We start from the raw sequence: 15011 nt of genomic DNA, 5'->3' as shown, positions 1-15011 counted from the left end.
TATCACTTGTCCCAACTTCATGGACAGCTTTTTCTTTTTTATAAATTTTTTTTTTCATTTTTTATTTATTTTTGGGACAGAGAGAGACAAAGCATGAACGGGGGAGGGGCAGAGAGAGAGGGAGACACAGAATCGGAAACAGGCTCCAGGCCCTGAGCCATCAGCCCAGAGCCCGATGCGGGGCTCGAACTCACGGACCGCGAGATCGTGACCTGGCTGAAGTCGGACGCTTAACTGACTGCGCCACCCAGGCGCCCCTGGACAGCTTTTTCTTAACAGAGTCGTCTACTTTATTAATGTGTCAACTGTATAACATCTTGTCTAACCCTAATCTTTCAACAGTTTACCTAGGTCCTGCCTGGACAATGTGGTTAGATAAAAATACTTATAAGGAAGGGACCCCAAAACTTCAATCTTTTTTTTTTTCCAACGTTTATTTATTTTTGGGACAGAGAGAGACAGAGCATGAACGGGGGAAGGGCAGAGAGAGAGGGAGACACAGAATCGGAAACAGGCTCCAGGCTCTGAGCCATCAGCCCAGAGCCCGACGCGGGGCTCGAACTCACGGACCGCGAGATCGTGACCTGGCTGAAGTCGGACGCTTAACCGACTGCACCACCCAGGCACCCCCCCAAAACTTCAATCTTAGCATTACACTAGCAATTAATGTTACTGAAAAACGACATTTTTTTTTTTGCCAACATATCAAGGTATAAAAAGTTCACTCTATCTTTCTCCTAAACTCCAAAGCTTTAACTTCTTTCCCAAACCCTTAACACCAATTGCCATTGTAAATGTTCTCATCACAAAAAAGAAATAGTAGCTATGTGACATGACAGTGGTATTAGCTAATGCTACGGTGATCATCATTTGACAATATATAAGTGTATCAAATTGACACATTGTACACCTTAAATTTACATACTGTTATATATCAATTATCTCTCAATAAAGCTGGGGGGAAATTACCCATAGTCAGTCTCTCTTTTTTTTTTTTTTTTTAACGTTTATTTATTTTGAGACAGAGCATGAACGGGGGAGGGGCAGAGAGAGAGGGAGACACAGAATCGGAAGCAGGCTCCAGGCTCTGAGCCATCAGCCCAGAGCCGGACACGGGGCTCAAACTCAGGGACCGCGAGATCGTGACCTGAGCTGAAGTCGGACGCTCAACCGACTGAGCCACCCAGGCACCCCCATAGTCAGTCTCTTCTAAAAGCCAACCCATTTTTTCATCAAGCACTTTAAGCTAACCTATAATTGATGATTTTTGAGTTTCTCCCATGAATGGCCTATGGAGTAAGTAGACTAAGGAACGAGTCACTGGGGCAGATTATTATTTGAAAAGGAGGGAAACATGTGAGTTCAAGCCCCGCATCGGGCTCTGTGCTGACAGCTCAGAGCCTGAAGCCTGTTTCGAATTCTGTGTCTCCCCGTTTCTGCTCTTCCCCCGCTCATGTTCTGTCTCTCCTTCAAAAATAAATTTTAAAAAAACATTAAAAAAATAAAAAAAAAATTCATCACTTCTTGTAAATCATTCCATTGTGCTGATTTAACAAACTTTAAAATGTACATGAAAGTAATGGTACGTCATTCCAAAACTACCTTCTAAACCACTGCTTTTAGCTACTGCAAGTAATTTTTTTTTTTAACTCTAGAATGCTCACAATTCAAACAATACTGAAGACAATAAAGGTAGCTAAAGAAATGTAACGGAAGCAGGTTGAGAAAACAGCGGATACAAGATGTTAAAGGAACAAAAACGGGGGTCCATCCATGTTGGGCAACTAACAGAAAACAAGAAGTGGTAAGAGAAATCAACATGAACAAAGTGGACAATGGAATGGAATAAACTATTCTTGGCAGAAATCCTCCCCTCCCTAAGCAACTGCAGTAATTTCAGCGATTTTCTATATGGTAACAGAATTATAGAGTAAGAAATAGAACGCTCAGAATAATCAATGAGGAAATTAGTTTATCTGGGCCTCAATCCCTTCATCTGTAAAATGAATAAGTGGATACATGATTGCCTCACGAGAGGCAGCATGTGCAGAAGTTAAAAGTGCAGACTGTAGCTGTCATTACATAAAATGTTACCAATGGAGATAGCTAGATGAAGGGTATGTGAACTCCTTGTACTATTTTTGCAACTTCCTGAATGTCTGTAATTACTTCGAAATAAAAGTTTTTAAAAGTACAGGCTGTGGAACCAGACCACTGGGGTTTGAATACAGGCGCGATCACTGGCAGTGTGACCTCAATCAAGTCATTTAACCTCTCTGGGTTTCACTTTCCTCATCTGTAAAATGAGGATAATAACAGTACTTACCTCAAAAGGTGTCACGTGGATTAAATAAGCTAATACATGTAAACCACTCACGACAGTGCTTGTGACATAGTAGTCACTCAGCAGTCAGCCATCATTAATGTGGTTGTGGTCTTTTTAAAATTATTCTAAGATTGTGTTCAGCTCTAGAATATGTGCACGCTATTGTTACCTTTGTATTACTAATGTGGAGAGAAAAGATCTAGTGTGAAAAAAGAGAAAAAAATCTTGGTAGCCATCGCAGCCAATGTTCTAGCTTGGTCACCTGTCTTCTCTCCATAAATTAGGATTCAATGTCGTATTTATATAGACAGACTTGCATTTATTTACTTATTTTATTTATCTTAAAAATGGATATATCACAAGGAACCATGCCACCGGAAAGGAGTCTCAGTGTACATTGGAGCCTGGGTTCCTGTCATACCAGAGTCATCTCCAGCAGGTGGAGAACCATGCCCTATTTTGAAAACTCGCACGAACCGGAAGATTTCCCATTCTCTCTAGCTAACCCTTACCAGGACTTGGAAGATGTCAGGAAATCATTCATGGTACATACTACACTTACTGCGTCTGGTCTACCAGCAGATGGAGAAGTTAAGTTTTAGAACTTTATACCTGAAGACCCCTATGGGATCACTGTTCTTCCTTCTCTTTAATTTCCTTACAGATGCTATCTTCCAATTGTGTAATCATCTTCATTCCTACTTTGCAGAGTTACCGGAAGGATTACAAGAATCAGAATACGACAAAGCACCTCGCTTGGCACCTGGCACACGGTAAACATTCCATGCATTTTCCTTCCCTTCCGGAACAGGAACTAAACTAATTATCTCCATCTGAACACGAGGCAGTTGAGGTATTCTAATTAGAATCTCATAATGAATATCCAGACAAGCTCACAAATCCCTAGGTTTTTATCTTCTTTTTGGAGTTTGCAACAAAGCAATATTGTGAAACCAGATCCTAATGGTTCTTCCCTGCCCACCCTCGTCAATTTTTATCCAGATCCCAAATTTTCAGCTATTATGATGTCTTTTAAAGCTTAGATATTTTAAACTAAAATGGTTCGAGAAACATATACTATAAATAGACACCCTTTGTGAAAACTTTTTTTCTGAAAATTATTCCTCGCCTCACCTAAACCTTATTCAGTCACATTCCACTTAAAATGTTTTTTGCTCTTCTTACAGTTACTGTAAATGTGCTCCTCCCTCCCTTTCAAGATGTGAAATCTTGTCAAAAAAGGCAGATTTTATAAAATCAAACACCTACAGTAATATTGCAACACGCTAGACTGTAACTGTGAGAGAAAATTAATTCGGTAAAAATGGTATCTTGTTACTTCAGTGTGCAACTCTTCTGTCTCTTTTAAAACGATTTTTAAAGCCAGAACAGTCTGTGTGCTTCTCACAGTCTCCGTGTTTTCAGCTGGATTTTCTCCTCCTATTCTTAAGATTCCATTCTGAAAGCGACAAAATATGAATGGGAAAAATACCAAAGCTTGATTTTTCAGATAACTACTCCTTGAAGAGTAGTTTAGAAAATTCTGTTTCCACTTTCAGCCTCAAAAAGAACTTGGCTTTCTGTCATAATCAAATGCTATGAGAGAATGGTTAAATGAACCTTTTGATTTGCAAGCCACTTTATCCTCAAATGCCACTACATTCCTGAGACTTTTTTTCCCTCAGTTCTGAGGATACAACAAAACCCAGTTAAAGCAGCAGGATTTCCTAATACAATGCTGCAAAACCGAAGTTCTGATCAAGATTACCTGCAAACTCAACAGAATGCATAATGAGATTCTTATTAGACTGCTTTTCTTCTACAAGAGAAAAATACTTTTAAAAATATCTTAACCAGAATGATGTTCACCTTAAAGAAATGCTGTACTCAGGATAGAAGACACTTGTATATTGGATCCATGCACCAACGTCCTCTTCGGTTGTCCTTTTTTGGGCTTCTGTTACTGAAAACAGATTAAATGATTCGAATCTTCTCACAGATACGTGTCGCAGACAGTCATCCAGGTGTTTTGCTTCAGAACCTTTGAAATAAAACCAAATATTGTGCTCATATTATATAAACACAAGTGTTCAAAGTTTAAGTGGGAAGGGGAGTTTCATTTCCAATAATGGCAGATTAGATAATGGAGACCAAACTCTTACTGGAGACGACTAGAGAAGATGGACAAAATATCTTAAAACATTATTTGATGGTATCAGAGAACAAAGAAGATAGTGAAGATTTACCAGTCTCAACTCAGAAAGGAAATAAATCTAGAGAGGTGAGCCTGGCTTTGCAATCACTTTCCTTAGGGGGAACACAGGTCCAATTCCAAAAGAAAGAGTTAAGAAGATAAGCAGCACCTTTTGCAGCCTGTAGAGTTAGGGGGTAAAAGTTGATTTTCAAAGCTACCTAGGCCGAGGCAGGTATGTTAATCCAAGCCTGTCTCGTGTGTGTGTGTGTGTGTGTGTGTGTGTGTGTGTGTGTGTGTGTCGGTTTTAAGATAAATCAAATGAGTAATTTTGTTGGGGACATTGAAATGTGGGTTTTTAACTATGGGAGAACCAAATATAGCTGTAAGCCTAATGATGTTAAGCAAAAACCCTATAGCTCTGAATCTGAATAAAATATAATAGAAACAAATGATGTATTTATTAAAACATTTTTTAAAATGTATGTTTCTTACATCAGACCTCTTAAAAGTTCTAAAACAGGGGCTCCTGGGTGGCTCAGTTGGTTAAGCATCTGACTCTTGATCTCAGCTCAGATCATGATTTCATGGTCCATACGTTCGAGCCCCATGTTAGGCTCTGTGCTGACCGCATGGAGCCTGCTTGGGATTCTCTCTCCCTCTTTGCCCCTCTCCTGCATGCGTACTCTCTTTCTCGTTCTCAAATTAATTAAAAACAAAAAAGTTCTAGAAACAGTGACCAAACTAGAAGCAATGAGCACATTTAATGCCCACATTGCTGTCTCTAAATATCATTTTCTACTAAAACAAAGTAAGGTCCCTTGGAGAAACGGCACAAATTGTACAAATGCACCTGGAATATCCTGCATATAAGAAAAAAAGAAAGCCATAAAAAATTAAGGGTTATATCAAAAAGGCTCCAGAGCCTATTTGAATAGGGTCCATTGGCCAAAGATGGAACAGTATGAGCATTAACAAAGGTAATAAATGTAATAGAATCAAAACATACAAGCTCATTGGGGTATTTTCTTTAAAAAAATGATCACTAAAGGATGCTAGAGAATGAACTTATTTTGAAAACAAGTAAACAAAGAGAAAGAATCAAGTATCTGTCTGTCTTTCCTATATGAACTGTAACTGAGAATATCCAAGTAGAAGGGGAAATTTCTCCTGATAGCAGTATTCCAGGGAATAAATGAAGAAGGAATGATGCAATTAGAATATCACCATGTTTCAACCTCTCCGTGAATTCATGAACCTAGAAAATCATCATCAAGAAGAAAAATAACCAGACCCGACTATGATTACTGATGAAAGCACACTCTACCATCATTTGACCAACCAAACCAAACAAAAACCGTTAAATCTGAATCTGATCAGGTCTCTATACCTACGAAATAGGAACTTACAGGAACTAGGAATACAGGAACACATTAAACATCATCATCAAGTACAATGAGCAAAGTTCAAATTATGGAGAACTCCTAAGAGACAAGAAACTCAGTTTCTTCAATAAATAAATGGCAAGAGTTGAAAGACATACCTGCAGAAGAAACATTTAGATTAAAAATACTTATAAAATGGGGCACCCAGCTGGCTCAGTCAGAAGAACGTGCAACTCTTGATCGCCGGGTCATGAGTTCAAGCCTGACGCTGGGTGTAGAGATTACTTAAATAAAAATTTTATGGGGCACCTGGGTGGCTCCATCTGCTAAGCATCTGACTTCGGCTCAGGTCATGATCTCACAGCTCGTGAGTTCAGGCCCTGCATCAGGCTTGTGCTGACAACTCAGAGCCCGGAGCCTGCTTCAGATTCTGTGTCTCTGGCTCCCTCTGCCCCTTCTCCACTCATGCTCGATCGCTCTCTCTCTCTCTCAAAACTAAATAAACATTAAAAAACAAAAATTTAGGGGCACCTGGGTGGCGCAGTCGGTTAAGCGTCCGACTTCAGCCAGGTCACGATCTCGCGGTCCGTGAGTTCGAGCCCCGCGTCAGGCTCTGGGCTGATGGCTCGGAGCCTGGAACCTGTTTCCGATTCTGTGTCTCCCTCTCTCTCTGCCCCTCCCCCGTTCATGCTCTGTCTCTCTCTGTCCCAAAAATAAATAAACGTTGAAAAAAAAAATTTTAAATCGTTTAAAAAAAAAAATTTTTTTTAATTTTTAAAATAAAAACTTTATAAGAAAAAAAGACTTATAAAACTTATCAAATAATAAAAAAGTTTAGATCTTATTTGAATCATGCTTCAAAATAATCAAATTGCAAACAAAATCTAGAGACAATGGGGAAAATCTGGAAACTGACCAGCTATTTATTTCATGACATCAAGAAATTATTCTGGGTGTGGTATGGTATTTTAGTTATTTTAAAAAATTTTTCTTAATGTTTATTTTGAGAGAGAGAGAGACAGAGCACTACCAGGAGAGGGGCAGAGGGAGACACAGAATCCAAAGCAGGGGAGGGGCAGAGAAAGAAGGAGACACAGAATCCAAAGCAGGCTCCAGGCTCCAAGCTGTCAGTACAGTGCCCGAGGAGGGGCTCGAACTCACGAATCATGAGATCATGACCTAAACAGAAGTCGAATGCCTAACCAACTAAGCCACCTAGGCGCCCCATGTTTTAGCTATTTTTTTAATGTCATCTTGTATAGGTACATACTGAAATATCTATAGAAAAAAATGATATATCTGAGATTCATTTCAGAAATTTTTTTTTACAGTTTTTTGACATTTATTTTTGAGAGAGAGAGAGACAGAGTGCGAGTGGGGCAGGGACAGAGAGAGGGAGACACAGAATCCAAACAGGCTCCAGGATCTGTGAGTTGTCAGCACAGAGCCGGACACAGGGCTTGAACCCACGATGCAGGGCTTGAACCCACAAACGGTGAGATCATGACCTGAGCCAAAGTCGGGCACTCAATCAACTGAGCCACCCAGGTACCTCAAGATTCATTTCGAAATAATCTGAGGTTGGGGTATAAAGAAAAGAGATATAAAATACGGTTGGTCAGGAGTTAAAAATTGTTGAAGTTGGGGCACCTGGGTAGCTCAGACAGTTGAGCATCGGACTCTTGATTTTGGTTCAGGTCATGATTTCAGTTTGTGAGATTGAGCCCCACATGGGGTTCTGTGCTGACAGTGCAGAGCTTGCTTAGGATTCTCTTTCTTTCTGCCCCTCCCCTGTTCATGTGCTCTGTTTCTCTCTCTCAAAATAAATAAATAAACTTTTCAAAAAATTGTTGAAGTTTATGGATATCTGAGTGAGGATTATCCTGTTATCTCCAGTTTTGTATATATTTGAAATTTCCCATAATAGAAAGCTTTTTTAAAGATATAAAACATCCAGGGGTGCCTGGGAGGCTTAGTCGGTTGAGCGTCCGACTTCAGCTCAAGTCATGATCTCACAGTTGGTGGCCTCAAACCCCTCATTGGGCTCTGTGCTGACAGCTCCAAGCCCGGAGCCTGCTTCAGATTCTGTGTCTCCCTCTCTCTGTCCCTCCCCCTGCTCATACACACACTGTCTCTCTCTCCCTCAAAAAATAAACATTAAAAAATAGTCATAAACAAGTGAAAAATAACTAAAAAGATACCTAAAACATCAAATATATTTGGAAAGAAAGCAATATAAATTGCTTTCTAAATAAAATTGAAAAACTGGTTTCTAAATATCTTATGAACCAAAAAAAAAAAAAAGAAAAAGAAAACTCAATGGAAATTTGAAAGTATTTTGAACAGAATAATAATACATTTCAAACCACATGAAATACGGATAAATTCACGCTAAGAGGAAAATTTGTGGAAAAGCTAAAAATCAGTAAGCTAAATATCCACTGCAAAAATTACAAAAAGAAGCAAGTTAAGTTCCCTAGTCAAAATTAATAAAGTAGAAGACAAAAATATAGATAGAAAGATTAAAACACCACAAGCCAGTTCTTTGAAGAGATTAATAAAACTGACAAATCCTTGATGACACTAATAAGAAAAAAGAGAGAAAATATAAATATCAATGTGACATAGAGAGATCACTATAGATCCAGCAGGATTAAAAAAAACTAAAAATTTAGATGAACAGACAAAGTCCTAGAAGAATACAACTACTAAAACTGACACAAGAAGAAGTAAAAAGTCTGAATGGTCCTAAACTATTTTTTAAAATGCGATGCATAAATAAAAGTCCTACCAAAGAAAACTCCAGGCCCAGATTGCTCACCAGCAAATCTGGTCTAAGACAACCCAATGTCTAAGTAAGAATCAATGCTTATCTGAAATACAGCCTTTTGTAGAAACATGGATGGAACTGGAGAGCGTTATGCTAAGTGAAATAAGCTATACAGTGAAAGATACAATATGTTTTCACTCATGTGGATCCTGAGAAACTTAACAGAAGACCATGGGGGAGGGGAAGGGAAAAAAATAAAAGTTAGAGAGGGAGGGAGCCAAACCATAAAAGACTCTTAAAAACTAGAATAAACTGAGGGTTGATGGGGGGTGGGAGAGAGGGGAAAGTGGGTGATAAGCATTGAGGAGGGCACCTGTTGGGATGAGCACTGGGTGTTGTATGGAAACCAATTTGACAATAAATTTCATATTAAAAAAAAAAACGAATCAATGCTTATCTTACCATACTCTTCACTAAATCTTCAAATAACCCTATGGGGTAGATACTTGTTATATGAGACAGGAAACAAGGGGATGTTAATTTACTCAAAGTCAGAAAGCTAGGAAAAAGCAAATCCAGACCGACTACAGAGCCTAAACTCTTAACATTTCTGCTTGTGGAGAATATGGTAGACATCAATCATCCATTCCAACCTCCTTCTAAGATACCTACCGATATTATAAAGCTAGAAAGCTAGAAGCCACGTTTCCCAGAGTCCCTACCAACCAAAGTTTCAGATGTGATCTTGTTAGCTAATCAGATGCACTAACGTGTGCTCTGAAAGAGGAATAGACGTGGTAATTACATTTCTGTGATTTTCACCGGTAGAACAGTTGTAAAGACTTTTGGCTCTTCTGTAGCATCTTCAGCAGAGGTCCAGTGTTCCCTCCCTAATTTAACGGGAAGTGAGAAGAGGCACAAGGGGCATCACCTCTGCTGGGAGAGATCTAGTAGGCAAAATGTGCTTCCAGAGTCTGTAGTTCTGGCAGCAGCTTCCTCATCACCAGAGACAATAGATAAAATAGTGTAATGCTGGAGACAGATCAGATTCTTCATTTTGGTAGAGGTGACATTTCTGTTGGCAGGTCAGCTTTGCATTGTTCTGGGACTTTGTGTTGTTCTGGGACTCATTCTTGGCCTGCTCCTCTGGTACATCCAAAGAGTAAGTACTTAATCCACTATATTAAATCACTTCCTGCTAAAGACAGCTAGAGTTGTTTCTCTTACCCAAAGAGGAACTCTGACTCTAATGATGCCATAATTCTTATATGCAAAAGAGCAAACCAAGGTCAGCACCAAGCCAGAGAACACATCAGTATGAACATACCTTTACTTTTTTTTTTAATTTTAGTTAATTTATTTTTAAGTAGGCTTCACACCCAGCGCCGAGCCCAATGCAGGGCTTGAACTCACAACCCTGAGATCAAGACCCTGAGATCAAGACCTGAGCTGAGATCAAGACCTGAGCTGAGATCAAGAGTCAGACGCTTAACCAACTGAGCCACCCAGGTGCAGTTTTATCTTTTATCAAGATAAAATCTTGAGGGATATCTGTTTAAAATTTATACACTATGTATAAGATTTAGAAGGTTGGGTTTTTTAATGGAGGATCAGAAAAGGTTGTCTCTCTTTGATTTGGTTGAAGGTTTCTTTTTTTTTTAAAGAATGAATTATTTAAAAGTCTTTACCAAAAACAGGGCCTTATTACTATGTCAACCATGGTTATCAGGAAGAAAAACCACCCAACAGAGCTAACTCTTAAGACAAAAACAAAGTAATTAAACTTTTAAAAATGTAAAATGTAGATATAAATTGTCGTAGATTTTGTCCATCTAATGTCCAAAAAGCAAACACCTTTTTTTTTTTTAATGTTTATTTATTTTTGAGACAGAGAGAGACAGAGCATGAACGGGGGAGGGTCAGAGAGAGAGGGAGACACAGAATCTGAAGCAGGCTCCAGGCTCTGAGCTGTCAGCACAGAGCCCGACGCGGGGTTCGAACTCACGGACCATGAGATCATGACCTGAGCCGAAGTCGGACGCTTAACCAACTGAGCCACCCAGGCGCCCCTCAAACACCTTTTTATATTAATTATGTTGTCAAGATTACAGCACCACATGTCTGATGTCAAGATTACACCACCACAAAGCACTAAGGCAAAAAATCAAGTTGCCACAGGTATAATATTAGAAGGGGCTTTTACAGTTTAAATAAATCCCATGATCTACAATATGAACAAGCTGATACCCAATGGAAGTAACAGGCAATACATTTAGGGTAAAAACAACACTTCTTTATATAATCTATATTCAGTAAAGGTAATTACAATGGGAAATCAAGTCCAATTACTTTTGACATTTCTTTTTAGTTTGAAGATTCAGTTACTTAAAAACAATTTTTTTAATGTTTATTTTGAGAGAGAGGGAGAGACAAAGAGACAAGCACAAGCAAGGAAAGAGAAGAGAGAGAGGAGGCAGAATCCAAAGCAGGCTCCGGGCTCTAAGCTGTCAGCACAGAGCCAGACGTGGGGCTCAAACCCACAAACCATGAGATCATGACCTGAGCCAAAGTCAGACACTCAACCCACTGAGCCACCCAGGCGTCCCTGAAGATTCAGTTATTTTAATGTCACCAATAATACTTGCAGCTTTGTGAGCTGACAGGATACTTGAATCTCCCATCGAGGTATAATCTTATCAACTACCATTTTTAGAATATTACCTTCAAAGCTCCTAGGTACCTAATTAAATAAAATCCAGATTGCATTATCTAGGGTGAAGGAAAATGCTCAAAGTCAAGACATTGTCTAATTCCTCTAAATCAATGAGTTCTTTAATCAAGGATACGTTATACCAAATAAGTTCATGTCAAAATATCAAATATCCGAAGGGGTAAAAAAAATGCATGGACTGCTGGACCCATCAGGTAAAAAATGTATGCAACTAAACACAATGAAAGTCTAAAACCCATTTAATTTACCTGAAGTATTTGTTTACTCCAGAACTAAAATACACTGAACATAACTATGTAGGAACCCTACTAACCAATACTCTAAAAGTAATGTCACTCAGAAAATGAGCAAGGGTTTTGCAGTAGGAGAGCCTCTCCCTCAATAGTTGAGTGCAAGCACATTTATTATCCTTTGAGCTCAGTCTTTTCCCCTGTAAGACAGGAATAGTAATGCTTACTTTGCAGCTTCTAATACAATGCCTGATATACGGTAACTGTGGACTGACTACAAGACTTGTGTGAAAATTAATTAAAATAATATACGCTATCTGGAAAACGTCTGGCTTAGAGCAGGTACTCAGTACATAGTTAACTAACCTCTGGTTAAACGAAGCAGACCGAACACACACACAGTTATATCCTATCCCTTCCAAAACTCCCCAGAATACCAGTTAAAGAGTAAAACTAGCAAAAATACAAAAGGACAAAGAGACCTGGAGGAGACATGATGAATGGAGACTTATTCGACACGTTGCCAAAATCTAAGTGCTGACAAAGGGAAAGCCAAGAAACAGCAAAGTTCTACCACACACTCAGGAAAGACTCGGTCACTGGGGGCACTAATGGCAATGAGGATACAGAAGTAAGACTAAACACAGAAACAGTGGTTGAAAATATTTTTAAGAAGTTACTAGATCCCCTGATTCCATCAGCAATGCCAGGCAACTACCTTTCTCTCCCACAGTGGCACTCTGAATTCTCTAAATTTCTAGAGAAAGGGTATCATAAAATTATGGTCGTAAACATCAAGCAGAGCTTAGAATGGTGTAAGATGCTCTTCATTCTGATGAACATCCCTTTCCCTCACTTACCTTCTAGATCACAGGCAGTCAGTCTTATATCAGCCAGAGAAGAGATTGCAAGATTCCTTTTGGGGGCTATGGGCCAAGAGAAAAGACCTGTAGATACTGACATCTGGGATCTCCCAACAAAATGGCCAATTACTGCAGAAATCACCCTATGGTAAAGACTTACTAATTCAATCAAGACGGTCTGAAACCAGAAGGGTGCTTAATTCTGGGGCCCCAAAGGGATAATAGTTCTCTTTTGAGAGTTAGGGAGCCCCCAAAAGAATGAAGCAAGAGAGTACAAAACAGAAATAAATAGGCTCAGTCAGTTAAGCGTCCAACTTTTGATTTTGGCTCAGGTCATGATCTCACAGTTGTGAGATCTTTTTCATAAAAATATCCTTTTAATAAAAGGTGCCCAATTCCCACAACTTCTAGGACAATAATTTATGTCACAACTGTTACCAAAAGGACTTGAAGTGGCTTAGAAAAATACAATACCACAGGATGCCATTCATTAAAGATGCGCGAGGGGAATGAAAAATAAGGAAATAAGGGCAGGGATAAAAAACAAAGATAGAAGTAACGGTGACGCAAAAGTACATTCCATGAAGAGTAAACACTTGATACGGGAGATCAACAAAGAGCACACACTAAGTGCTGGAACTATAGGATTGGAACCACATGTGTCCAATGTCAATGTTCCCTTTCCACTGTGCCAACAAATTGCTTAAATATTCCTTAGTTCCACAATAATGCTTAAAGTGACTTCAAAACAGTAAGATATTTTCCTTATTCCACTCACCAGATTCAGTAATTTCAGCACTAAATAACTTGAGAACAAGTAATTATATGACAATAGAAAATCTGAGGGGTTAGAAAGCATCTCAGAACTAAGTTCAGAGGAAGAAGGTTAAAAACCTTATAAATAAAACTTGGGGTCTGACCAAGGACCATGAGGTCAAGAGAGAAACTGGAGAAAGCAGCTTCCAAAAATGGAACTGTTTCTGTGAGTGTTATGTGTAAGAGATGAATCATTTAGATTTAGATTTACACTTAGAGTTGTATCACGAAATTCTATTCCTGAAACCAATATTACACTATGTTAACTAATTCGAATTTAAATAAAAATTTGAAAATAAACAAATACATACATACATATGTACATACATACATACATACATACATACATAAAAGTAACATAAAGAAAAGACAGGTGAGGGGCGCCTGGGTGGCGCAGTCGGTTAAGCGTCCGACTTCAGCCAGGTCACGATCTCGCGGTCCGTGAGTTCGAGCCCCGCGTCAGGCTCTGGGCTGACGGCTCGGAGCCTGGAGCCTGTTTCCGATTCTGTGTCTCCCTCTCTCTCTGCCCCTCCCCCGTTCATGCTCTGTCTCTCTCTGTCCCCCCAAAAATAAATAAACTTTGAAAAAAAAAAAAAATTTAAAAAAAAAAAAAAAAAAAAAAGAAAAGACAGGTGATGGGGCACCTGGGTGGCTCAATCAGTTACACATCTGACCTTCGGCTCAGGTCATGATTTCACAGGTCGTGAGTCTGAGCCCCATGTCGGACTCTGTGCTGACAGCTCAGAGCCTGGAGTCGGCTTTAGTTTCTGTGTCTCCTTCTCTCTCTGCCCCTCCGCTGCTCACACTCTGTCTGTCTGTCTCTCTCTCTCTCAAAAGTAAACATTAAAAAAATTTTTTTAATAAATAAAAAACAAAAGCGGGCATATAAAAATATTCAGCATTATTCCAGGAAAGGCAGCTAAACTATTCAACCTTTGAAAAGTTACTACATTTACTGATAGGAAGATTATTGGTTAATACAGCTCTGTGAAACTGAAAACAAAAGCTTTTATATCTAGAGCCTTCTAAACTTTTTTTTTCTTTTACTCCACAATTAAAAGTTCATTTCTTTTTTAATTTTTTTTTAATGTTTATTTATTTTTGAGACAGAGAGAGACAGAGCATGAATGGGGGAGGGGCAGAGAGAGAGGGAGACACAGAATCGGAAGCAGGCTCCAGGCTCTGAGCCATCAGCCCAGAGCCTGACACGGGGCTCGAACTCACAAACCGTGAGATCGTGACCTGAGCTGAAGTCGGACGCTCAACCGACTGAGCCACCCAGGCGCCCCAAAAGTTCATTTCTTTTAAAAAACGTATTAGGAGAATATCTTGGTTTGGGACTGATAAACTACATACTTTTAAAATTCAAGAAAACATTCACATCCTCTTTTTTAACCTAAAGTACAACCCTAAATATTTTTAAGGAATCCAGAGAAACCAATTATTAATCTTAATAAGTCAGACATAAAAAACAAAATCTCCTCCAGTCACTGACATACATGTCAGCATGGTTTGAACAGCAGGGATTAATGGCTAACCAAGTACCGGATCCTTGAGACTCAAGCATGCTCCACAGCACACGAAAAAATCTACGTCATCTGTTGCCTCAGAACTTTAAAATTCTATACTAACTTGAAATGTCAGTTTAATCTTAACACTGTGAAAAAGCCCTTATAAACACAATGATGTATAAAACTTT

The 15011-nt window shown here is 39.1% G+C and overlaps 1 protein-coding gene across 1 annotated transcript in view; it reads right to left on the bottom strand.

Annotated features, from left to right (window-relative positions):
* The window catches only part of CAMKMT (calmodulin-lysine N-methyltransferase), a 415987-nt gene that overhangs the window by 394797 nt on the left and 6179 nt on the right, over positions 1 to 15011 (bottom strand). The window contains exon 2 of the mRNA XM_043603296.1: positions 4196 to 4358. Coding sequence (XP_043459231.1) covers positions 4196 to 4358 — 163 coding nt within the window. The remainder of the gene's footprint in view (positions 1 to 4195; positions 4359 to 15011) is intronic.

Source organism: Prionailurus bengalensis, chromosome A3, assembly GCF_016509475.1.
Source record: "Prionailurus bengalensis isolate Pbe53 chromosome A3, Fcat_Pben_1.1_paternal_pri, whole genome shotgun sequence".
NCBI classification, from domain to species: domain Eukaryota; kingdom Metazoa; phylum Chordata; class Mammalia; order Carnivora; family Felidae; genus Prionailurus; species Prionailurus bengalensis.
This window is presented reverse-complemented; position numbering and strand designations above follow the sequence as displayed.